The following is a 26,061-nucleotide window of genomic DNA, read 5'->3' on the forward strand; positions in this document are numbered from 1 at the left end:
AGTGATTGCTTGCCTCCTGCACAAGCTTGCAACTGAGGTATGTGCCCTTGACTGGAAATTGAACCCGTGACCTTTCGGTCCCTGGGCTGACACTCTAACCAGTTAGCCAAAATGGCCAGGGAATTTCTTGGGATTCTTGATCCTCTATTTCTTTTCTTTCCTTCCTGTAAATTACCTGACCAGTTTTTAACATCTCATCTTGATTTATTTTTAAGAATATGATTTTAAAACATAGGCAAAGCAGTTCAACTAAAGTTTAATAGTCAAGAGACTTGGCGCAAAGGTGATGAATATGGACATGTTCAAACAGAAGATGTAGGAATCATGAACATTTTCAGTCATCAAATTACCTTTCTTGATACAGTTATGGTGAGTCCCAAGAAGCAGTAAGACTTTTTTAGCATGGCTTAAAATGTTACTAGGGAACCCTTTAAATGTTAACTTCTAGGCTGTGGAATTCTGGCATGAGGAGAGGTTTAGTGGTCCATACCCTGCTTCCATCACAGGCCAACATTCTCTACCTTTGGAAATCTTACCTGCTCTTCAAACCTCAGGGAACACTTGTGAGGAAGAAAACCTGGAATGTGTTGCCACTTCTGTACTTCCATTTAGAGCAAGCATGTCAAACTCGTGGCCCGCAGGCCGTATGCAGTCCACAACAAATATTTTTGCAGCCCAGCCAATATAATGGTATGTAAGAAATGTTTTAATAAAAATTTCGTAACTTAATTTTTACAATATCCTGTTATACATAATTATTAATAACGAACTACACCGTTCGCTAATGACTGATTACTAGAATCGTGTTGCATTCATTTCCCTTATGTGCCTTCTGCGCAGGCGCACCATTTCTCTCCACTAATACCAGCAGCGAATATTTTAGCAGCTGATGGCCACGTCATTAATCTTGTACTGACTTGTTTGGTGTGAACAACAGGAAATATTTCACTTTTGGAGAAGAAAAATAGGCTTATTTGTGTTACGCTTATTAATTTGTGAAGTTATTCAGTGTCTGGTAAGTTAATGTTCAAGAAAAAATATTAATTTTTATTAAAATGTTCTATTATTTTATGTTAACGATGACTCATTTATTTTAGCCCTTTGTATTCAGCATTTCTCTATCGAAATAAACCTACGTTTCTAGGAAAATTGAAGCTTTTGGTTTTTGTGGCCACGTACACTTACACCTTGTTTATTCGTCCCGTTAGCCTTCGAGTTTGACACGCTTGCTTTAGAGACTGAACTGCCAGGACCCTCATCCCTGCTCACAGAGATTAGTCAGTCCAGTCCAGCTCTGCTCACCTTGAGGCCACAAGGAAGCCCTCAGAGAAGTGCCCAAGTAGACTTTCTATGAGTAAATGGGAAAAATGACCAACCCTCTGCTAACTTATACTTCTTTGTGCAATGACTATATCTGAGACTAAAGACACTTAAAGTCTATCAGCACAAATATTTACGAAGTACTATCAGCCATTTTTATTACATGTTGGTTTATCAAAATGTTACTCTTAAGTTCAACAACAAGAGTTAATGTTGACCACTGCAAGAGTTACACATGTTAAATAAAGGTGGTCCTTTGGGAAATAAAACTCCCTGGAGCTTATGATGCACGTGCATCTGAGCATCCGAGGAACTCAGATGGACTATGCCAAACACCCAGTATAGCTCCTTCCACAGCTCTGTGGGGCGGAGGAGTCATCTACCGCCACTTGAGGAGCTGGGAATACATGAAATTTACCAAGAACAATGTTGTCACTTATTTGTTAGACTGAGTTTCCAATAAAGTAGACATAGCTTTCTCAGGCAAAGAGTAATTTTCCAAATTTTATACCCAAATGTACATTCTGTCTAAGTTAAACATTAAAGTCTTCAGATTTTATAACAAAAACTTAAGGTTTTTTAGAAAGTGAAAACTTGTAAACCTGTCTGTTCTCCTGTGATTGTAATCCCAGTAAAAGCCCAATTTCATGCATTAACACTGAAGTTCCTGGGGGAAGCTAACCTTTAACCCGGCCGTCCCTGTATCGCTGAAAATGGTGGTAAGCAGCTTTCCAGGGGTTCCGATAGTGCCGGAGCAAAGTAATGGGAGGTCTTGGACGCACGGGGACATCCCTCACTCCTTCTTCATCTGTTTAAAGGGAACAAAAAGAAGATCCTAAGTAGCTTATTACATCCTAGAGGCCTGGTGCACGAAATCCATGCACTGGGGTGGGGGGGGGGGGGGGGCTCAGCCTGGCCTGCGCCCTCTCACAGTCCAAGAGACCTTGGGGGGGTGTCCCACTGCCGGCTTAGGCCCACTCCCCGCACCTAAGCTGGCAGTCGGACATCCTTAGTGCTGCTGAGGAGGCGGGAGAGACTCCCACCACCGCCGCTGCGCTCGCCAGACGTGAGCCTGGCTTCTGGCTGAGCAGCACTCCCCCTGTAAGAGTGCATTGACCACCAGGGGGCAGCTCCTGCATTGAGCGTCTGCCCCCTGGTGGTCAGTGCGTGTCATAGCGACTGGTCATTCTGCTGTTCAGTCGATTTGCATATTAGCCTTTTACTATATAGGATTTGCCACAATCCTCAAGGTACAATTCCAGTAAGTGAGCCCTAGTGAGATTGGACTATGTAAACAGCTTTGGGATTGGTCCTGATTCAAGTGGGAAAGCTTCACACGACAGCAGATTCCATTACCAATGTACTCCTTGGGAGGAGACTTGCGCTTCTCCGCCTTCACCAGGAGACTCTTGGCTGTGGACTTCTCGTCGTCAGTGCTGTTTGTCTCCATCATGTCCCCCTCTTCTGTGGAAATCACATGCTGTTGCTTCCGAGGCTTTTTCCTCGGGGAGGCACCAGGCGGTAGGTCACTTGTGGGCAGGGACAGGTTGTTAGCCAGCAATGCAAGAGATGGCGACATGGTGCTGGCAGCTAGTGGAGGAACTGCTGCACGGGAGAGAGAGCACACACGTGCATGAGAACCTGAGCATACAGACAACGTCACCAGATGTCCACCAGTGAAAATAAGTAGAACAGAGAAACCCTTGTGTGCCCGGCGCCGGGTAAGCACCAGCTGTGCAGAGGCGACCAGGTGCTTCCTAACACCTCACACCTCCACTGTCCTTGCAGGAAGACGCAGGAGTGACAAAAGCACCGGTGTCAAGCCCCTGGGTGGCAGGGGCGACCCTGAGGACTTTCTGGGGCCCACATACCACCTCTGAGCGTCTGCCTGCCTCTGGGCTTCTTGTCGAAGGGGAACAAGAAACCACATGGTCAAGCCACTATTTCAAGCTTTTGAGCATGAATTCTTAGAAGTTAACCTATTTAGTCACATACTCTTAAGATAATCTGAATTAGTGGGCATATTTTATTACTCCCAATTTAAAGATGAGAAAACAAGGCACAGGTCACGGCAAGTGCAGGGGCGGCGCAGAGCTGGGCTGAGCTCAAGCTCTGGCACCCATGGCACACGGCCTCCTATCAAGCAGCCTCCACCGGGAGGGGAGCGCTCGCCTGGGCGTGCGTGAATCATACACCTGGGGCCTTACAAATCAGGACAAAAGCCCGCCTCCACCCTTATTCCCATCTACCATATCCCCACGTCCCTGCCCCCACCCTACCTCGGTGCCCAGTCCCAACAGGCACACCCTGAACACTGTCATCACATCTTGATTTCTAGCATCTGATTCTCTAGCCAAAACCAACTATTTTTCCAGGTCACTCCTCTTAGCAAACAGTCTCCAACAACCTCTAGTTGAGGAACTATTATCCATTAATAGGAACTATTAAATAGGAACTAGGAACTATTATCCATTAATCCTACCTTTTTTTTTTTTTTTGCTATTGCTTATCCCTCTCCTATTACTGGTTTTTAATTCTACCATCAATTTTATTTGTTCATTCTCTCATTGGACCTTCTCTTGCTTCCCTATCCTCGCTTTCTCCAAGCAGCCCACACTGTGCTGCTGAATGTCGCTGTGCTTGCTGTCTCCTGGCTTGCTGGCTAGCCTCCGCGCCTTTCCTGCTGCGGGGCAATCCCAGGGTATCTGCTAAGTCCACTCTCTCCACATGGCCATTTCACCCTTCTCCTTCCTCACACCTCCAGCACCTCTTTTCCCAGCCCTGCTCTTAGCTGATTACCTTGCTTTCAATCTTACTGCAAATACATACACACATACATACACACACACATACATACACACACACAATAAAAGGAACAATCAGAAAATGCTCATAAATTCCCCCACCACGTATACCATCTTCCTTGCAGCGGGACCACGTATTTCCTTATCTTTGTGTGTCCTGCCCTGACACTGCTCCAGGAATCCTCATCTTTCTCCACACCATCAATTCTTTCCTTGGACAGGATCATTCCCACCTGGACTTGTAATGCCCCAGCTTAAAAGTCACTCCTCTTGGCATTACTTCCCTGCAGCTACTGCCCTTCCCTTTTCTACCCCTTTTTAACAAACCACTCAAGGACTGTTCACACTTATTGGCTCCAATGCTCCTCTCCAGTTTTCTCTGGAACCCACAGCCAATCATCCTGGACTAATATCATTACATGAAAACAGCTCTTCTCAAGATCTCCACATGCTGTTAAATCCAATGGTCGCAGCTCAGTCCTTACATTTTTGAAAAACGTATGTTTTATTAAAAATTTTTTCAATTACAGTTTATTTTCATAATTACTTTGTATTAGTACAGCACAGTGGTTAGACAATCAAATACTTCGCCAAGTGTTCCCACTGATACTTCTACCTGGCACCATACCCAGTTACTGCAATATTACTGACACTATTCCTAGGCTGCACTTGGCGTCCCCGCGACTGTTCTGTAACTACCAATCTGTCCTTCTCGGTCCCTTCACCTTTCCACACAGTCCTCCAATGCCCCTCCCCTCTGGCAACCATCCGACTGTTCTCTGCACCTATGCATGCTTCTGTTTTGTTCTTTTCTTTTGTTCTTTAGTTTCCACATATAAGTGAAATCATATGGCATCTGTCTCTCTCTGACTGACTGCTTTCAGTTAGCATAATACCCTCTAGGTCCATTCAGGAGTCCTTAACCTAACTGAGCTTTCAACAGCGTGTGACCCAGCTGATTACTCCCCTTTCCCTGAAATATTTCTGCCCTGCTTCCAGGACATCACATACCCCAAGTTTATTCTCTCCACTCTGGCCCCTTCAGTCAGTCTCCTGTTTGCTCCGCCTCTTCTTCCTCCACAGAAAGGGCAGTGGCCTGGAGGAGCTCAGTGCACAGCGGCCTGTTTTTATCTGTACTCATTCCTTAAGGAATTTTATCCAGACTGATGGCTTTAAACACATTTTATACACGACAGCTCCCAGTCCATGCCTGAAATTCACTCTCTATTCCAAAAGCCAGGTTCACAGGCCAAAACGCCTACCTGATGTGTCTGTTTGGAGGCAGGTCTAACAGATACCGCAAACTTACCAAATCAAAACCTCAGTCCCTCCCTATAGAATGTGCTCCTCCTGCAACCTTCCCTCTCTCAGCTGTTGGCAACTCTGTGCTCCCAGTTACTGAGACCTGACCTTGATGCTGTTCTCCCACACTCAACATCCAATCTTGAAAGAAATCCTCAGCTCTACTTTAACAATATACCTAATCCAATCATTTCATACCACTTCTGTTGCTACTACCTTGGTTGAAGCCTTCATTGTTCCCTGCAATTTATGCAATAACCTCTGAACAGAGCTCCTAGATTCCATCCTTGCTCCCGTCTTTTCTGTACACGGCAGCCAGAGCGGTCTGTAAGAAATGCAAGGGACCTGCAGTCCCTCCTCTGCTCTAAACCCTCTCACAGCTCTCCCGTCCTCACAATGGTCCACAGCTCTCAGTCTCGACCCTGGTCCTCTGACCTGCCCTTTGACCACTTCCTGGGCATGAGGCTCCACCTGTGTGCCTCTGCTCCCTGCACACGGCTTGTTGCTGTCCCAGGCCCCCATCTTTCTAATGTCTCTACTCAAAGATACTTTCTCAGGAAGCCTTCCTTTAAGTCTTTTTTTTTTAAAAATATATTTTATTGATTTTTTACAGAGAGGAAGGGTAAGGGATAGCGAGTTAGAAACATCAATGAGAGAGAAACATCGATCAGGTGCCTCCTGCACGCCCCCCACTGGGGATGTGCCCGCAACCAAGGTACATGCCCTTGACCGGAATCGAACCTGGGACCCTTGAGTCCGCAGGCTGACGCTCTATCCACTGAACCAAACCGGTTCTGGCTCCTTTAAGTCTTTTAAATATCACAGCTCCAGCCCTAACTTTCCCTTATATTTTGTCCCTGCCTCTTTTTTTGACTGTTTGTCACATTTGCTAGATGACAGAGTTGTGCTTTTTTCACTTGGGCTTTGTCTGTTTTTATAAATTTCTTAACACTGAATATTACTTTTGTAGTTATGAAAAACAAGACCCACAAAAAATTATTAAAAAACAAAATCAAACAGAAAGAAAACTTCCAGTCATCTGCCCTTTACAGTGAGTTTACAGATGAGAAGAGGAAAAAAGGGGTAATGTATAGTTTTAAGATTTTACTAAACACATATTAAGTTTAACAAGAGAGTGTTTTCAACAACATAAATCTTACTTTACTGTGTAACAAAAATGGGCAGGTAATAAATTGTAAATAGCAGGACTTAGCGATGATTGTATCCTCTTACATGGCGATTTTTAATTCTTTTTTTTGGGCAGTATTTTATTAATGAACTAGAGGCCTGGTGCAAGAAATTCATGCACTCGGGATTGGAGGGGTCCCTCAGCCCAGATTGCGAGAGGGCACAGGCCAGGCCGAGGGACTCCACCGGTGCACGATCGGGGCTGGGGAGGTTGGCGAGCCAGGGAAGGACCACGGGAGGGCTCCAGGGCATGTCTGGCGTGTCTCGCTTAGTCCCGATCGGCCAGACCCCAGCAGCAAGCTAACCTACTGGTCTGAGCATCTGCTTCCTGGTGGTCAGTGCACATCATAGCGAGCAGTTGAGCCGCCTTAGCATATCATTAGTATATTACACTTTGATTGGTTGAACGGACAATCAGACACTTAGCATATTAGGCTTTTATTAGATAGGATACAAAAAGCTATCATGAAGAATATGTAAATATCTTTGGGGCCTGACTGGTTTGGCTCAGTGGATAGAGCCTCGGCCTGCGGACTGAAGGGTCCCGGGTTCGATTCCGGACAAGGGCATGTACCTTGGTTGCAAGCACATCCCCAGTGGGGGGCGTGCAGGAGGCAGCTGATCGATGTTTCTCTCTCATCGATATTTCTAACTCTCTATCCCTCTCCCTTCCTCTCTGTAAAGAATCAATAAAATATATTTAAAAAATATATACCTTTGGGGAAATATTAATCTTTTTCTTAATTTTGGTTAAGAAATAAAATTAATGATAAAACCAGCAAAATGCTTTAGTTTTCAAAAGGAGCTTCCATTTATTAAAAAGTAATAAAGTGCAAATTTAAAATGAGAATGGAGGGGTCAGCATTCCTAATTAAGGGTAACACAAGTTGGGACTCTGAGGAGAATCAGGAAAAGGGGAAGCAACTGCCAACACTGTATTCTGTGAGTGAACTTACCAGAAACTGGTCTCATGATATCCATTGGTTCCACTTCTTCTTTAACTTTTATCTCAGGTACAGGAGGGCCCAAAATCGAGGAGGGATTGCCACCTACAGCTGCTGCAGGCAGGGGGGCAGCTGCGATGGTCGTGATAGGTGGAGTGATGGGAACGGCTCCAGGCATGGTGGAGAGGGCAGCCGCAGGCTGTGACGGGGGACTAGCTGCAATCATGGTTGGAATGGCTGGTGGAGGCTGCTGAGCAGTGGGAGGGACTGCAATGGTGGGTTGATCATTATTCTGATTGGACACAGTGTCCATGGACACAGTGACTGGAGTGGCCATTGACACGTGGATTTCTGACTTAGGTTTGGCACTGAAATACAAAAGCAAAGATAATGTAGCAAACAACAGAAAATTTCCTTAACCTGCAACATCTTAGAGGATGGTATTTATCCAATTCGTTTTGTAAAACACAGCAAAACTAAAATATTTCTTAATTCTAATAGTTGAACTTTAAAGTTTGAAAGGGAATTGCAGTTTTAAAAATACCCCTCCTTGTGCCACCCAACATGTTTTTATAAGCAGTAATAAAATTAATTTAGAAAACCAAGTCCATTGTAAAGAAATCAAAGTTATGTCATCAAAAACAACCAATTTTCATTATGTTGTGCATTTTCCTCCCAGAATTCCTTAATGCATATGCTGTTTTAGGAGGTCTTTTGATTGATTACAATTGTATTCATACTTCATATGTAGTTTCTCTTATAAAAGAGGAAACTCATGCACATGACAAAGATAGGAAAGAATACAAATTAAAAGTAATTTCCCTCCACTTCACACATGCAGACCTCTACCCAGAACCTCAGTTCTCGAAATTAATTCACTATGGAAGGCTGTTCGAGAACCAATTTGTTTGAAAAATGAATCATTTTTTCCCCTTAGAAATAATGTAAATTGAATTAATGTGTTCCAGACCCCCAAAATAAATGTTTTAACTTTTCTTATGTACAGTACATATCTAATGTACTGTTTCATCTATAAGCAAACACTTCCTTTCTTAAATTTATCGACCCACCCTCCTACCAGCCTTAAACAAATTTTTCATATTTCACTGCCTCAGAAATGCTATCACCAGCCAACTGCTTTTCATTTATCCAATTAACAGCAGTTTTCCTACCTCTTAAGTGCCCGTGGTTGTTGTTTTGTGAGCACTTCATACCCTTAGCAACACTGGCACTCTGGACGGCCTCTTTATGTTTTAACATTGTGCTAATCATAGATTTAGCCGCAACAGAAGCATCTCTCCTTTGTTTGTTGCCTGAGAGACACTTTTTGTCACACTGAGGTATCGGCGTAAAAGGGTTCTCAGGTCCAGAACGGAAGTTTTGGTCGACAACCAAGACCTTTTTTCTGTGCACAACATGATGGAGAACAGAACTGTTCGAGGTGGGAGACATTCGAGAAACGAGGCTTGACTGTATATGTTACCAGAGATACTTCATACATCTAAAGTAGCTAAAAATACAGTGCGTAAAAATGTACATCCTATTTATCAGTTTTTAAAAATACATTTTTACTGATTTCAGAGAGGAAGGGAGAGGGAGAGAGAAACATCAATGATGAGAGAATCACTGATCAGCTACCTCCTGCACGACCCCTACTGTGGATCAAGCCTGCAACCCCGGGCATGTGCCCTTGACCGGTATCAAATCCGGGACAATTCAGTGCGCAGGCCGACGCTTTATCCACTGAGCCAAACAAACGAGGGCTATTTTTTAAAAAATATTTTTATTTTTAGAGAGAGAGGAAGGGAGAGGGAGAGACAAAGAGAAACATCAATGTAAGAGGGAAACATTGATCGGCTGTCTCCTGCATGTCATCTACTGGGGATCGAGCCCACAACCCAGGCCTGTGTCCTGACCCAGAACTGAACCAGCGACCTTTCGGTGCACGGGACGCCGCCCAGCCCACTGCGTGAGAACTGAACCAGCACCTCCCAGTGCATGGGCACCGCCCAGCCCACACCAGAGCCTGTTTTCTCAGGTTTATAAGAACAACTCATACATGTCATTACAACTTCTTAAACATTATTTTTAAGTAAAATATTTTATTTAATAGCTGCAAAGAGTTACCAACTTATATTACTACTAGAGGCCCAGTGCACGGATTCGTGCACTAGTAGGGTCCCTCAGCCTGGCCTGCACCCTCTTCCAATCCAGGACCCCTCGGGGGATGTCGGATTGCTGGTTTTGGACCAATCCCTGCAGGCCAGCCTGCGGTCTGACTGGCAGTCTGACATCACCCGAGGGATGTAGTGTGCGAAGCAGCAGGTGGCTAGGGAAGAGCCCTGAGCCCGGGCTGGGCGCCACACTGCTCCCACTCATCCCAGCCCCACTGTGTCTGCTGCCCCCGCCACTCAATAGTGCTGCCACAGAGGCAGGAGGCTTGCGCCACCACAGCTGCGCTCACCAGCTGTGAGCCTGGCATCTGGCACCCGTCAGTCAGCTGAGTGGTGCTCCCACTGTGGGAGTGCACTGACCACCAGGGGGCAGCTCCTGCGTTGAGCGTCTGCCCCCTGGTGATCAGTATGCGTCATAGCGACTGGTCAAACAGTCATTTGGTTGCTTAAGCTTTATATATATAGATTGCTGAAAATTCAGGATATAAAAAACAACACAAAACGATACCTCTTAAGTTCAAACCGAAACCAAATGGGCTTCCATAGGCAAAAAAATTCAACATCGGCCTATAAACCTCAGACCATATACAAAAATGAACTCAACATGGTGTAAACCTCAATGCAAAATGTATATAAGAAAATACAAAAGAAAACCTAGACTTAGGTGAAGTTCTTAGACATGACACCAAAGCACAACCCACGAAAGAAAAAACTGATAAATGGAGCTTCACTAAAATGGAAAACGTTTCCTTTGCTTGTTTTCCTATTTTTGTGCTAAAAATAGAGGGGGAGAGAGAAACATAGATGTGAGACACACACATTGATTGGTTGCTTCCCACAGGTACTCAGATCAGGGCCAGGGATGGACCCTGCAACCCAGGTACATGCCTTGCCTGGAAATCGAACCCTCGACCCTTCACCCTCAGTGGAGCACGGGCTGATGCTCTAACCACTGGGACACCTACCAGGGCCAAACAACTGAATTTATTTAGCAAGGTTGTAGGATAAAAGAATCTCATATGTTGCAGGTAAGAATTTAAAACGGTAGAGCCGCTCTGGAAAAACAGTTGGGAAGTTTTTTATAAAATTAAAAATATATGCAACTCAGCTTGTGCACTCTTTGGATTTATCCTAGAGAAAGGAAAACGTGTTTCTACCAAGAAAACTATACAGGAATGTCCACGGCAGCTTTATTTGTAATAGTCCCGAACTAGCAACAACCTCAATATATTTCAATAAGCAAATAAACAAATTCTGTACATTCCTATGATGCAACACTACCCACTCAAAAGAGAACTACTGATACAAGCTGCAACTTGAATGGATCTCAAAAGAAAATGTTGAGTGGATATAAGCCAGTATCATTAGATTATTGTATGCAATACACATAATGTATGCAATACAGATAATGTATGCAATACACATAGAATAATTATGAGATTCTGTTTACATAAAACTTTAAAAATATATATATTTTTAATGATTTCAGAGAGGAAGGGAGAGGAAGAAATAGAAACATCAATGATTATCGAGTACCATTGATTGGCTGCCTCCTGCACGCCCCCCTATGGGGGATCGAGCCCACAACCTGGGCATATGCCCTGACCAGAAATCAAACAGTGACCTCCTGATTCATCGGTCGGTGCTAAACCACTGAGCTACTGGGCTAAATGAGCTATTTTAAATAACTTCAAAGAACTAAAGAAGATCATGGCTAAAGAACATCATGAAAAAAAAAAAAAGATCATGAAAATGATGTCTCAGCAAATTGAGAATGTCAATACAGAGAAATTATAAAATAGATAAAATTGAAAAATATAAAAGCTGAAAGGAAAGAAGTCAATGGAAGGCTCAAAAGCATCGTTTAACAGGCATAAGGAAAAGATCCACATACACGAAAACAGGTCAATTGAGATTCCCAGTCTGAACAGAAAACAAAATGGGAGAAAAAGAAACAGAGCCCCGAGATCTTCGGGACAGCAATGCGCGCCCCATGGGAGGCAAGGAGAGGAAGGGGCAAGAATATCTAAAGAAATAATGGCCAATGACTCCCTAAATGTGATGAAAACCATTAGGCTATACACCTCAAAGTTCAACAATCCCTAAGTAGAATAAATGAAAAGAAACCCACAACTAGACACATCATAATTAAATTGTCAAAATGCACAAGGAAGTATTTAAAAGTGAAATTCTGTAACTTAATTGTACCAAAAAAGATAATATATGGTAAATTGTTACAAGTTAAATCCAGTTGAATATTTTCCTCTACATTTATAGATTTTCATATTACAACTTAAAGGGGTGTACCAAGAGTGTCCACCTCAGGTAATTGGGGAGGCTGAGCCACTGGGCCCTATAGGACACCTAGCACACAAAGCCACTCTACCAACACAGGGAAGCAGCCAAAATGCAGAGACAAAGAAACAGGTCACAAATGACAGAAATGGAGGAAAGCAAACTACTGGATATAGAGTTCAAAACCACAGTTATAAGGTTTTTCAAGAATATTCTAGAAACCGCTGATAAATTTAGTGAGACCCTCAAGGATATGAAAAAGGACCAACTAGAAATTAAGCATACAATGACTGAAATAAAAAATATTATGCAGAGACCCAACAGCAGACTAGAGGATCCCAAGAATCAAGTCAAAGATTTGAAATACGAAGAAGCAAAAAACGCCCAACCAGAAAAACAAAAAGAAAAAAGAATCCAAAAATATGAAGATAGTGTAAGGAGCCTCTGGGACAACTTCAAGCATACCAACATCCGAATTATAGGGGTGCCAGAAGAAGAGAGAGAGCAAGATATTGAAAACCTATTTGAAGAAATAATGACAGAAAACTTCCCCTACCTGGTGAAAAGAAATAGACTTACAAGTCCAGGATGCACAGAGAACCCCAAACAAAAGGAATCCAAAGAGGACCACACCAAGACACATCATAATTAAAATGTCAAGGGCAAAAGACAAAGAGAGAATCTTAAAAGCAGCAAGAGAAAGACAGTTAGTTACCTACAAGGGAGTACCCATACGACTGTCAGCTGATTTCTCAATAGAAACTATGCAGGCCAGAAGGGAGTGGCAAGAAATATTCAAAGTGATGAATAGCAAGAACCTACAACCAAGATTACTTTACCCAGCAAAGCTATCATTCAGAATTGAAGGTCAGATAAAGAGCTTCACAGATAAGGAAAAGCTAAAGGAGTTCATTACCACCAAACCAGTATTATATGAAATGCTGAAAGGTATCCTTTAAGAAGATAATTTGATGAACAGAATAAACTGGTGAATATAATAGAATCAGGGACATAGAAAGGGAGTGGACTAATAATTCTCAGGGGGGAAGGGGTTCGGGAAGAGACTGGATAAAAAACATACACCTATGGATGAGGACAGTGGGGGGGGGGGTAAGGGCAGAAGGTGGGGTGGGAACTGGGTGGAGGGGAGCTATGGGGGGAAAAAGAGGAACAACTGTAATAATCTGAACAATAAAGATTTAATTAAAAAAAGGAAAAAAACAACTTAAAAAAAGAGAGTGCTGTAAAAAAAGTTGAAGATATCATGTAAAAAGAAAAAGATTTTCAATTTAAAATTTGCCTAGCCATTCTATCATTTAAGAGCACGGGCAGGACTTAGGACTTATGATTACAGGAAAATGGCATATACACATCTTCCTGTCCTCCTGCTAAATACAGCTAAAAGCCACGGTTTATATATAAAACAGGCTGCTGAAAGGTGAAGGGCAGACAGACGTGGCAGGGCTGGCAGGACCCACGGAACGCCACTGCAGCCAAGTCCTGGGGTTTCCATTGGCCTCGTGTCCCAGACTGCGGGCTGGTGAGCTGGCCAGCAAGAAATGTCAAAGGGTCGAACCGGTTTGGCTCAGTGGATAGAGCATGGGCCTGCGGACTCAGGGGTCCCAGGTTCGATTCCGGTCAAGGGCATGTACCTTGGTTGCGGGCACATCCCCACTGGGGGGCGTGCAGGAGGCAGCTGATCGATCTCTCTCATCGATATTTCTGGCTCTCTATCCCTCTCCCTTCTTCTCTGTAAAAAATCAATAAAATATATTTAAAAAAAAAAAAAGAAGAAATGTCAAAGGGCACTGGCAAAGGATGTCCCAACAAGTCTGTTCTCTAGAGCCAATGAGCCAAGGAGCCAAGAAAGGGGCAGCTTAGCAAGATGAGAAAGTTTTAGACAGTGACTGCTCTAGCCCAGTGACACAGGCATTACAACTACAGTGTGGCTGCCCTCTAGCGGAGCCTGCCAGGCGCCATGCGGCCCTCCGTGCTGTCTCCCCCCACTACTACAGTGCTGTGAGGAGAGGCCATGTAGGGAGCCTGGACTTCACGCCTCAACTGGCCCTGAGGCCCTGCTCTCCGTGCCCCTCACCCCCGGGGGCTGCTGAAACAAAAGCTGTTACGTGAGTGTAGGTCTCAGAATGCCTACGATGCCCAGGTACACACAGAAAAGCACTATCTACTCAGGTCAGGAAAACCACACATAGAGAGATGATGTAGCAATCAGCTGGCTGGACACTAATGCAGACATCAACAAACAAAAAACAGAAAAATATCAGTAAAGAAATCAAAGTTATAAAAAAACTGATGGAAATTATAGAACTGAGAAATATTATAATGGAACAAATAAGCTCCCGGAATATTCTCAGTAGTAGAGATGAGAGAGGCCATGATCAGTCCTCTGAAGATACAGCAGGATAATTTACTAACCTCAACATGAGAAAATAGAATGAAGAGCGAAGGCAGAATAAATACATTTTTTCTGATATAAGAAGTGTCAAAATTTGGCATCTTCTGTACTTCCTCTGCTACAAAAGGTGCTCTCACAATTGAAGAAAGTAAACCAAGAAGAAGGAAGCGTGTAGGCTCAGTGGTGAGCCGCAGGGGAAGGAGAGCGGCACGGAGGAAGGGCACAGGAATGACGGCATCAGGTCCAGGAAGCAACCCATGCAGCCTGCGGAGGAGGAGGCCAGGCTTCAAGGATCTCACCCAGGAAAAATGGAACCCACAGAGATCTTGTAACATCTGCCTGTATTCAGCTCTATAGGTTTGGTGGAGTTTGAGGATTCATTAGTGATTGGCAGAGAAAACTTAAGCAAACGTTAGTAGTAGCCTTGTGACTGCTTTTAACCATTTGTACGCCATAAGCGCCTATAGATGCAAGCGGCGGACCTTTTAAAATTGAATTCAAAATATCATGGCAGTTAACTGGTTGAAATTCAGCTTTCGCCCTGCCTGAGTGGCTCAGTTGGCTGGAGTGTCATCTTGTGCACCAGCAGATTGCTGGTTCAATTCCCAGTCAGGGCACATACTTGGGTTGCGAGCCAATCCCATGAAAGGCAACTGACTGATGTTTCTCTCTTAAATCAATCTCTCTCTCTCTCTAAGCATGTATGTAGGTGAGGATTAAAAAAAAAAAATGAATGCAATTTTAAATTTTATTTTTACAGCTTTTGGATTTACTTTTTAAAATTTTAGTTTTCTATTTTAAAACACTTTAGTTTATTTGTTTTAAATTAGTATTATTTTCAGATTTCAAAAATAGAGATCTCCCTCACTCCCTAAACCCATCTACCACCATCACATAATACCACTATTTCCTTATTTCATTGAATCGTAGTTGCCAACAATTATAGAACACACAAATATTTTGTGTATTACTTAAGGATACATTAATTAATGACAGAATATTAACATGCTATCAATTTTTAAATCATATATTGATTTTAGAGATGTTGATGTTTGTATGTTGATCTTTTATTTTATTATGGTTTTTATCTTTTAAAAATTTTACTCACCTTTTTCATTTCTATCCTCTATGTCTATATTATTTTACTTTATTTTTTTTAATCCTCACCTGAGGGTATTTTTCCCATTGATTTTTAGAGAGAGAGTAAAAGGGAGGGAAGGGGGGGGGGGGGGAGAGAACACTGATGTGAGAGAGACACATCGACTGGTTGCCTCCCACATCTGCCCCAACTGGGAATCAAACACGAGACCCTTTGGTCCATGGGCTGACACTCTAACCACTGAGCCAAACCAGACAGGGCTATCTTCCTTTTTAATTCTGGCTTATTCTGTGATAGTTTCTTCCAGATCTTTAATGAGTTTTGTCAACTCATGTGTCATCTCTTTACACTTTATCATTTACTCTTGGAAGTCTCTGCATTTCATCTTTCCATTTTCCTTCATGGGGTCGTGGTTATTTCATTAGGTAATAATATAAATTCAGTCAAATATTCTGCTATAGATTTCATTCCTTACTGGAAATTGAGTCCACAACCTGGCCATGTGCCTTGACTGGGAATTGAACTGTGACCTCCTGGTTCATGGGTCAACGTTCAACCACTGAGCCACACCAGTCGGGCTCCATATGCTACTTAAAAAAAAAAGTATTTTAAACAATGAAAACTAATATTTACTATTTATAAAATTTAATACCTAGTGTTGGCAAAAATGTGGAGAAATTTCACCTAGAATAAAATCTGAAGAATTTTGGAGAACTAGTTCACGAGGATGTAAACAGGTGTAGCGACTGGAAATCAGAACTCACAGGGTGCGTTCCCTTTGCCCCAGCAACGAGACTTCCAGAGACAGACCCCAGAGAAATGCCTGCCAAGAGGGCCAAGGACAAAGAGATTCATCGCAACACTGATCACGACGGCAATAACAGAAATAACTTAATTGTTCATTAATTGGGGGCTAATTATGGCACCAGCACATCTGGGAAAATCACACCGTATAGGAACAGTCTCCTTTCCTGGTTTCCGTGGCCTGACCTCTAAGGATGGCATGTCCTACATGCGGTTCTCGCACCACCTCTATTTCCTACTCATGTGCATTGTCAATGGGTTCTCGTAGACGCTCATGGTGTTCAAGATTTGTCTGCTTGTACTCCCAAATCTTAATCACCAGCATGGACCTTTATCTTCAAGTCTAAGACTGTATGTACTTCAGAATTTTACATCCACCAATGCAACTGACACCTCCAATTGGGTATGTCCAACCACAAATGTTTAAAACAAAACTCTTGATTTCCCTGCCCCATGATTATTACAGCCGTCCTCATTTAGAAAGAATACCAGGCCGAGGCGGTAGCTGCCCTCAGCTCCTCCCTTTCTCCCGCTCCCTCAGAGCATCTGTCAGCTGCACCTTCAATGGTGCCCAGAGCCGAGCTCTTCCTAAGGCGTTTACTCCCTCCATGCTGGTCCAGGACATGGAGACAGCCTGCGTTTCCATCACTCCTTGAAGTTCACTCTCATTAGGAGCCAGAGTAACTCCTTTTTAAAAGAAGCCAAATCACACCACTCCTGTGTTTGCCCTCTGATGGCTCTCCATTTCACCCAGAATAAAGTCCAAAGAATTCTGAACGGCATTAGCACTAAGTAATCCAGCCCTCAATGATATCTCTGAACCATCTTGTACACTCTCTCCATGTTTTAGGACAGGCTCCCTTGCATATTCTCAACACTAAGTCCTTACCTCACATGATGCTGATATGTGTGAATTACACACACACCAAATACATACATACATGCTTACATATACACAAAACCATATCAGTCCCCCACCAACACTATTTATAGTTCAGTTGTAACAGTATATTATTTGTTCTGCATAAATTGCAAACCTTACTGCTAGCTTTGCTCTGCAGCCAACGTACCACATATCATGATCTGTGCCAATCACTTCACTTCTTTTGGAGTATGTCACTGGTCACTGCATGTCTGTTACTTAGTTCATGCAGACAGCAAAGCGTGTAGTTGTGCTATCTTTTGTTTCCCAGTGATAAGCCCATGTGAAATTTTATAGAAATGGATGATTGGAAGAGAGAACGGGCAAAAAAAAAAAAAAAAAAGCTGGAAAAAAGTGTTACTTCTGGAAATAAAATTGGGTCTGATTAGAAGACTGAAAACGGCAACAGCAAAGAGAAGACAGGAAGAGACCTAGCCTCGTACGAAGCTATGGAATGGACATACTGAGAAAGCCCAATGAACATGAAGAAAGAAGGCAACGTACTTCATATCACCCTTTAGTTTAAACTGCTGTAGGAACAGAGAGTCACTATGGTGAAATGAAGTATTCACTTCTACTTTGTATTGAGGACTATAAAAAAAAAATCCTAATAATACAAGCCAAAGTGTTGAACGTAGCTGCCACATTGAAAGAAAATGGCAATTACAAGGAACAAAAAGAAACCTTTTGCTACCAATAAAGGCTACTTTTATTGTTTTAAAAGCCTACCTGCCGAAGCTGCTAGCTCAGGTAAAGCAGCTGCTGTGAAATGTGTACTTAGGTTCCGGGATTAGTTAAGGCTGATGGTTTTGAAAAAAAGGATGAGGTTATTCCTAGAAATGATGCTGGCAAACACTCCCTGTGAAAGAAACTCTTGGAGACATTTCACCCTCAAAGCCAACTTCAGAATTTTACATCCACCAATGCAACTGAGCTGGCGGGGCAGGATGGCGAGCTGCCTCCTGCGAAGAGCACGCTGAAGGAATGTACGCCATATTTGGAGCAATTTCTCCCAAGAGACAACTGATGGCCATAGAACAGCTTCTGCACAACAAACAAAGGAGAGAGACCGCATAGAGAAGGCTGGCAAACCGCAAAAGGTCTTTGGGAGCAGAGGGAACGTTCAGGACCACAGGAGCTGGGGAGCGCGCTGGCTGTCACCGCACTTGAACTGTGTGAGCCCACCCAGGTGCTCAGGCTGACCTGCAGGCCACTCTCCCTGGAGATCCTCCAGGAAGAACAGGGAAGCGACAGAGTGACAGGCATGGGGTCTCTACATCCAATATTAACCAGGGTGCCCTTGGCACGGCCACAGGGCCGCATGTGCATGTGGCTCCCTTGCCGGGAGAGTGAGGAGCCAGCAAAGCGTTATGTATGACGTCTGCACGTAGGGCTGCCGTGCCAGGAGAACCTGCAGAGATAGTGGGGAGCTTCTGCACGCACATGTGGGGCTGTGTCTTCCAGAGAAAGTGCAGAACTAGAGGGGGCAGCTGCAAGCATATGCAGGGCAGCCCCACCCAGCGCACATGTGAAACTAGTGGGGTACAGTGTGGGAGCACACAGGGCTGCTCCACGCACACTCAGGGCAGCCCCACTCAGACCTAATTTGGACAATAGACAAAGAGAAAATCAAACAGAAAACCCCAAAATTCAGGGACACCAGAAAGCTCCACTTGAACCAGAAGGGCAAGGAAGGTCACACGCATCAGGCCCAACTCCATTCTGCCATGGACAGCCAGAACAGAACGCCACCGCCCACTGTGCCCCAGGCTGTTCCACCCGGAACCCACTCTTAATGGCCAGGTAGAAAAAATGTACTAATTTTAGAATGTGTTTGAATTTACATGCCAATTAGCTTTAAACAGACTTCTATAGATACGGGTAGATATACATGAACCTCATGGTAACCACAATCCTACAAAAACTTACAAGAAATACATAAAAACAAAGAGAAAGGAACCCAAGGACATTACTGAAGAAAACCAGCAAATCAAAAGAGAGCAAGAGAATAAGGAACAGAGAATAACAAAAACAACCAAAAAACGATGAACAAAATAGCAATCAATAAGTACTTTAATTGTAGATGAACTAAATGTTCCAATAAAAGATAGGGTGGCTTAAGGCAGTGGCTGCCAACCTTTCGGACCTCACGGATCACCAGTGGTCCTCGGACTATCAGTTGGCGACCACTGGCTTAATGGATAAAACAGTAAGATCCATCTACAGTGGGGCCTTGACTTACGAGTGTCCCGACTAACGAGTTTTTCGAGATACGAGCCGTCTCTCGGCCGATTTTTTGCTTGAGTTGCGAGCTAAAATTCGGGTTACGAGCCAGCTTCAGATACCCCACCGCTAGTTGGAGCAGCGAACGTCACAGTGAACGCCACAACATCAGCCCAGCATCACGTGTCTCACTCGTTCACTTTAAGCGGTTAGCTCTTAGTTGAAGCATCAGTGTTGTGCTCGCATTTGTGCTTGCAGTTATTTTGCAAAACTTCGTTTTTTCAACCATGGATCTGAAGAAAGTAAGTGCGAAGGACAGTGCTGAGAAGAAGAAGCGAATGATGTGCACTGAATTAAAGAAAGAAATTATCGAAAAACATGACCAAGGTGTGCGTGTAATCGACTTGGCAAAGCAGTACGAGCGTAGCACTTCTACGATCTGCACCATAGTGAAGCAGAAGGAGTCGATACAGGCTATAACTCCAGCCAAGGGCGTTAAAATAATTTCTAAACAGCGGACATCTATCCATGAAAATATGGAGAAGCTGCTAATGGTGTGGTTAACGGAGAAGCAGCTTGCAGGAGATACCGTGACGAAGGCTATAATCTGCGAGAAGGCACGAGCTATTTACGCTGATTTGCTGCAGCAGACCCCAGGCACTTCAATGGATGAGGCATCGGGCGAGCCGTTTAAAGCCAGTTGGGGCTGGTTCGAAAATTTTAAAAAGAGGACCGGCATTCACTCCGTTGTCAGACATGGTGAGGCAGCGAGCGCGGATATAAAGGAAGGTGACATCAACGAGCTCATCGAGGAGCACTCCAAGGAACTGACAACGCAGGAGCTAAAGGAGCTACAGACGCAGCAGCACAAGGAGGTTTTGCAGGAAATAGATGACACGGAGGAGAAGAGGGGGGAGGAGGAGGAGGAGGTTATCTCTATAAGTGAGATAAAGGAAATGTTGGGAATGTGGGAGAAACTTTCAGACTTTATTCAAAAGAAACACCCAGAAAAAATTGAACTGGGTGTGCGATGGAGCTATTTAATGACACTTGCCTAACTCATTTCAGAAATATTCTGAAAGGGAGGATGAAACAGATCTCATTGGACAGGTTTTTATCGAAAACTCCTGTAGATGAAAGTGATGAAAGCGTGGCGAAAAGGGCAAAAATCAGCAAATAAGATTCAGTTATTCAGTTATTCAGTTCAGCCTTTCTCCTCCAACTCCATCAGCATCTTTAAGTCGTTTGATCTCCAAGGTAAATGCTGTACATTAAACTTAATAAAACAATTTATTGCACTACATTCTATTGTTCAGTATTGTGTTTTTATACAATATTCGTTATTTTTAAATACATTTTTCTTATTTAAAAACATTTAACAAAACAATTGCGGTGTTTTTTGGGTGTCCGGAACGGATTAATGGCATTTCAATTCATTGTAATGGTGAAAATTGATTTGACATATGAGTAATTTGAGTTACGAGCTCCATCACGGAATGAATTAAACTCGTAAGTCAAGGCCCCACTGTATATGTTGCCTATGAGAGACTCAATTTAGATAAAAGACACACAGACAGAAGGTGAAGGGATGGAAAAAAAATTTTGTGCAGATAGAAACAAAAAGAAAGCTGTGGTAGCAACATGCAGACAAAAGAGACAAAGGACGTTACATAATGACAAAGGAGTCCAGCCAGGAAGAGGATATAACTCTAAATACACGTGTACCCCACAGAGGAGCACCAAAGAACATAAAGCAAATATTAATGGACACAAAGGCAGAGGTTAACAGTTAATACAATAGCAATTGGGGACCTAATACCTTACTTACCACAATGCATAGATCACCCATACCAGGCAGTTAATAAGGAAACAATGGCTTTAAGGTCATATTAGAGCAGATCACTTAACAAACATTTATAGAACATTTCATCCCCAATCTGCAGGTACACATTTTTCTCACATGCACATGGACCATTTTCCAGGAGAGACCACGTTAGGGCATTAAACAAGCCTCAAAGAATTCAAGATTGAAATTATATCAAATATATTTTCTGCCCAAACTGGCATAAAAATAGAAATCAACTACAGCAAGAAAACTTGAAAAAACACAAACATGTGGAGATTAAATAACATGCTACTACATAGCCCATGGATCAAAGAGACAAACAGAAAATCCAAAAATACCTTGAAACAAAACACAAATTTCCAAAATTTATGGGATGCAGCAAAAACAGTTCTAAGAGGGAAGAGACATTTCTTCAAAGACATAGAGATGGCCAACAGACGTATGAAAACTTGCTCAACAGTAATCATCAGGGAAATGCAAAACCAGGAGACCACCTCACACCTGCTGGAATGGCTCCGAGAAAAGGCAATGCACAGTAAGTGTGGGCGAGGATGTGGAGAGAAGGAACCCGCGGGCACTGCTGGCGGAAGTGTAACCTGGTATAACCACTGTGGAAAACACTACGGAGATTCCTCAAAACAATAAAGTACATCTACCAGATGACCCAGCAATTCCATTTCTAGGTTTTTATTAGAAGGAAATGAAAAACACCAGTTTTCCAGATCCCTGCCTCCTGCCAGCAGGGCTTGCACCACCAGGTCCTCCTGCTGCCACAGCGAGAGCCGGGCGGGGAGCTGGGTGCTGCAGCACTCAGCATGGCCGGCCAGCACCAGGGCTGCCTGGGGTTCTTGCCCGTTCTGCCCTCCTCTGGCCAGATGACCTTGTTGGTGGGCTCTTTACCAGCTTATGCCATACAACTGTCACGGCACTTAGTTGAACTATTTTTTAAAAATGTTCATTGCAGCATTATCTAAAATAGCCAAGATGGAAGTAACTTAGGTATCCATCGATGGTTGAATGGATAACGAAGATGTGGCACATATATATAATGGAATATTACTCAGAAATAAAAAGAATGAAATCCTATTTGTGACAACATAAATGAACCTAAAGGGTTCTATGCTAAGTGAAATAAATCAGAGAAAGACAAATACTGAGTAATTTCAGTTAATGTAGCATTAAACAAACAAACAAACAAAAAGACTTACAGAAACAAATGATGGTTGCCAGAGAGGAGGGGCTGAGGCTGGGAGGAAAAGTTGAAGTGTATACAGTAAAGAATATGGGGAAAGCACACTGTAAGATATATAAACATCTAATCATCGTTTTACACCTAAAACTACTACAGTGGAATCTTGGTTCTCAAACCTAATTTGTTCCAGAAGGCCATTCAAGAAGCGATTTGTACAAAAACCGAATCATTATTTCCCTTTAGAATTAATTTAAATTGAATTAATCCATTCCAAACCCCCAAATGATTCCGTTTGAACCTTTTGTATATACACTACATGTCTAAGCTCTATTGTTGTTCTCACAACGTTCCTTTTCACTTTGCTGCTATGGCTAACCTTCTTAGGACCCATGGTGATTTACTGTATGTATTTAATAATAAGCAGCAGCAACAAAAGCAGAAAAAAGAAACCCACCAAAATATTCACAGCACAATTTCCTGAGCCGTTACTGTGAGGTTTAGGGGTAACTGACTCACACTCGCACCCTCTCTCCTTTGTTGGATGCCTGAGAGACGTGTGGCTGTTCCTACAGGTATCAGCATGAAAGGGAAGTGTTGGGTTGAGAACCGAAGTTTTGCTCAACAACTGAGACATTTTTTCTGTGAACAACTTGGTCGGGAACCAAACTGTTGAAGATGGGAGATAATCAAGGCCGAGGCTTGACTGTATAAGATTGTATGCCAACTGTGCTAACAACGTGGCAGAGCAGACCCAACCCAGAGGGGCGATGCAGTTCATCATGGCAGACAAACTCCTGTCCTGCATTCAAGTCACACAATGTGAAGGTCAGCATGTTCCCAATATTTTTGAATCATTTTAAGAAAGAAAACATTTGAATTCTCAATATTTCTAATGTTTTGAATTACAGCATACTAAGTAAATATTAGTTTCACTATTTTGTCATTTCCTATCTATTATAACTGACAGTTGTTAATATTTTCACAAATGTTTTTAAAGCTCATATAATGATTTTATTTTGCCCCACTGATTAAGACCACTTTGCAGTTTCAGTTTGCATTTTACTTTTTAACATTCCTGCATTAGTGTGCAAAGTTATGGCCCCAAAACCTTGATCCCCGCTCTTTCCTCTGCCCGACAGTCAAAGACCAGGGAGCATATGGCTGACTCCTTCACGTTCTTTAGCGTCTGGTGAGATGAGCCTTTCTGTAAGACTGCATCTCTTCCTCCATCTTTTTATTATTTCTTTACACTCACTAGAAAGTAATTTTAGTCACTCTTATATAATTCCAGATTTTAAAACGACACTTGGCACATACTAGGCATTCATAATTATTTTGAATGAAGTAGATCTAAAAATATTAACATGGTAAGCTACTAGCGATAAGTAGAAAAAAGTAAGATACAGAAAAATCAATCAGTAAGATCTTGTTTTTGAGGAAGGATCTGTCAATCTATCTATATGTGTATGTAGAAAAAGACATGGAAAGATACTTAACGAAACTATAACCAATCAATAATATTCTGAGGAATGGGATGGACAAGGTGGGTGAAGAGTAAAACAGTGATTTTCACTTTATACTTTAAATGTCTTTATATTGTCTCATTTTTATCCAAAATAATTTCACTTCTGGAACTAAGATGACAAAAAATAAAGAAAAAAGCATGAATGAATTATTGTCATAATGCCATTGATGACAGCAGAAATAACTGGGTGTTTACTATGACACAGGCTCTAAGTACTTTCAATGAGTCATTTTATTTAAAAATTTAAGTATCCCCCTAGCTGGTTTGGCTCTGTGGATAGAGTGTTGGCCTGCGGACTGATTCTAGTCAAGGGCACAGGCCCGGGTTGCAGGCTCAATCCCCAGTAGGGAGGCGTGCAGGAGGCAGCCAATCAATGATTATCTCTCATCACTGATATTTTTATCTTTCTCTCCCTCTCCCTTCCTCTCTGAAATCAATAAAAATATATTAAAAAAAAACTCATTACAAAAAATAAAAAGATAAGTATCTGATGAGCTCAATGTTATATATCTATGCCCATTTCATAAGCGAAGCAAATGAGGGTTAGAGAGGTTGAAAACTGTGTGCCGGCCATACAGCTAGAAATAGCACATAAACAATGCACACAAGCAAATGATGTGAAATTTGTCACGTGTGAGACTCTTTGCTTCCCAATTACAGTGGGGCCTTGACTTACGAGTGTCCCGACTAACGAGTTTTTCGAGATACGAGCCGTCTCTCGGCCAATTTTTTGCTCTGAGTTGCGAGCTAAAATTCGGGTTACGAGCCAGCTTCAGATACCCCACCGCTAGTTGGCGCAGCGAACGTCACAGTGAACGCCACAACATCAGGCCAGCACTTCAATTCATTATAATGGTGAAAATTGATTTGACATACGAGTAATCTGAGTTACGAGCTCCGTCACGGAACGAATTAAACTCCTAAGTCAAGGCCCCACTGTATGTGCTGTTGGAGGCCCGAGTGGAAGCTGGAGGCCTGAGTGACGTGCTCACCCTGCAGGCCTCGGGGACCCGGATGTGCTCCGCACAGAGCCCTCCACTCGAGGACTGGCTACTTCAGGAGGCTGAGGAGGAATGAGGGTTTTCCGAACTGCAATTCTGAAAGAGACAAACAAAAAACAGCAGTTCAAGGGTATTAAAAGAAGTACCAGACACATTTCCTAGGCTACGGACAGCAAAATAAAAGCACTACATTGGCTAAGTATTTTTCATGGATTTTAAAGAATTTTATCAAAGTAATATAGGCACGCCCTAACCGGTTTGGCTCAGTGGATAGAGCGTCGGCCTGCGGACTCAAGGGTCCCAGGTTCGATTCCGGTGAAGGGCATGTACCTTGGTTGCGGGCACATACTCATTAGGGAATGTGCAGGAGGCAGCTGATCGATGTTTCTCTCACATCAATGTTTCTAACTCTCTATTCCTCTCCCTTCCTCTCTGTAAAAAATCAATAAAATATATTTAAAAAAAAAAGTAATATAGGCATGATATTATGAGAATAGTCCAGGGGTGGGCAAACTTTTTGACTCGAGGGCCACAATGGGTTCTTAAACTGGACCGGAGGGCCGGAACAAAAGCATGGATGGAGTGTTTGTGTGAACTAATATAAATTCAAAGTAAACATCATTACATAAAAGGGTACGGTCTTTTTTTTTTTTAGTTTTATTCATTTCAAGTGGGCCAGATCTGGCCCGCAGGCCGTAGTTTGCCCACGGCTGGAATAGTCAAACAGTACTACAAGACAGAATACAGCAGGTCCCTTCCCTTCCCTCCTCACTTCTGACCCAGCATGCTCTAGGAAGCAGGCACCGTGACTCTTCTAGCTTTTTATCTAGCACGCCTTATCTCCTTTCTACTTCACACTATAATTTAAATCCATGGTAAGTATTTATCATCATTATTGTGTCTGTGTATCTGTGCTGACCTAGCAAGTTCCTGGAAGACAAGTAACACACATGGATCAAGGCGATCAAAGACCAGTACTGCTCAGACTGAGAACTAACCACTGGATTTA

At 42.9% G+C, this 26,061-nt stretch overlaps 1 protein-coding gene across 6 annotated transcripts in view; it reads right to left on the minus strand.

The window, feature by feature from the left end:
- SAP130 (Sin3A associated protein 130) overlaps window positions 1-26,061 on the minus strand; it is a 101,572-nt gene that overhangs the window by 16,578 nt on the left and 58,933 nt on the right. For all 6 annotated transcript variants that reach the window (XM_014468160.2, XM_006102838.3, XM_023744174.1 and 3 more), the window contains 4 exons: window positions 25,044-25,148; window positions 7,571-7,926; window positions 2,677-2,925; window positions 2,003-2,128 (listed from right to left, as the gene is read on the minus strand). In XM_014468160.2, coding sequence (XP_014323646.2) covers window positions 2,003-2,128; window positions 2,677-2,925; window positions 7,571-7,926; window positions 25,044-25,148 — 836 coding nt within the window. The remainder of the gene's footprint in view (window positions 1-2,002; window positions 2,129-2,676; window positions 2,926-7,570; window positions 7,927-25,043; window positions 25,149-26,061) is intronic.

The sequence above is a fragment of the Myotis lucifugus genome, unplaced genomic scaffold, assembly GCF_000147115.1.
Source record: "Myotis lucifugus unplaced genomic scaffold, Myoluc2.0 scaffold_433, whole genome shotgun sequence".
NCBI lineage: Eukaryota > Metazoa > Chordata > Mammalia > Chiroptera > Vespertilionidae > Myotis > Myotis lucifugus.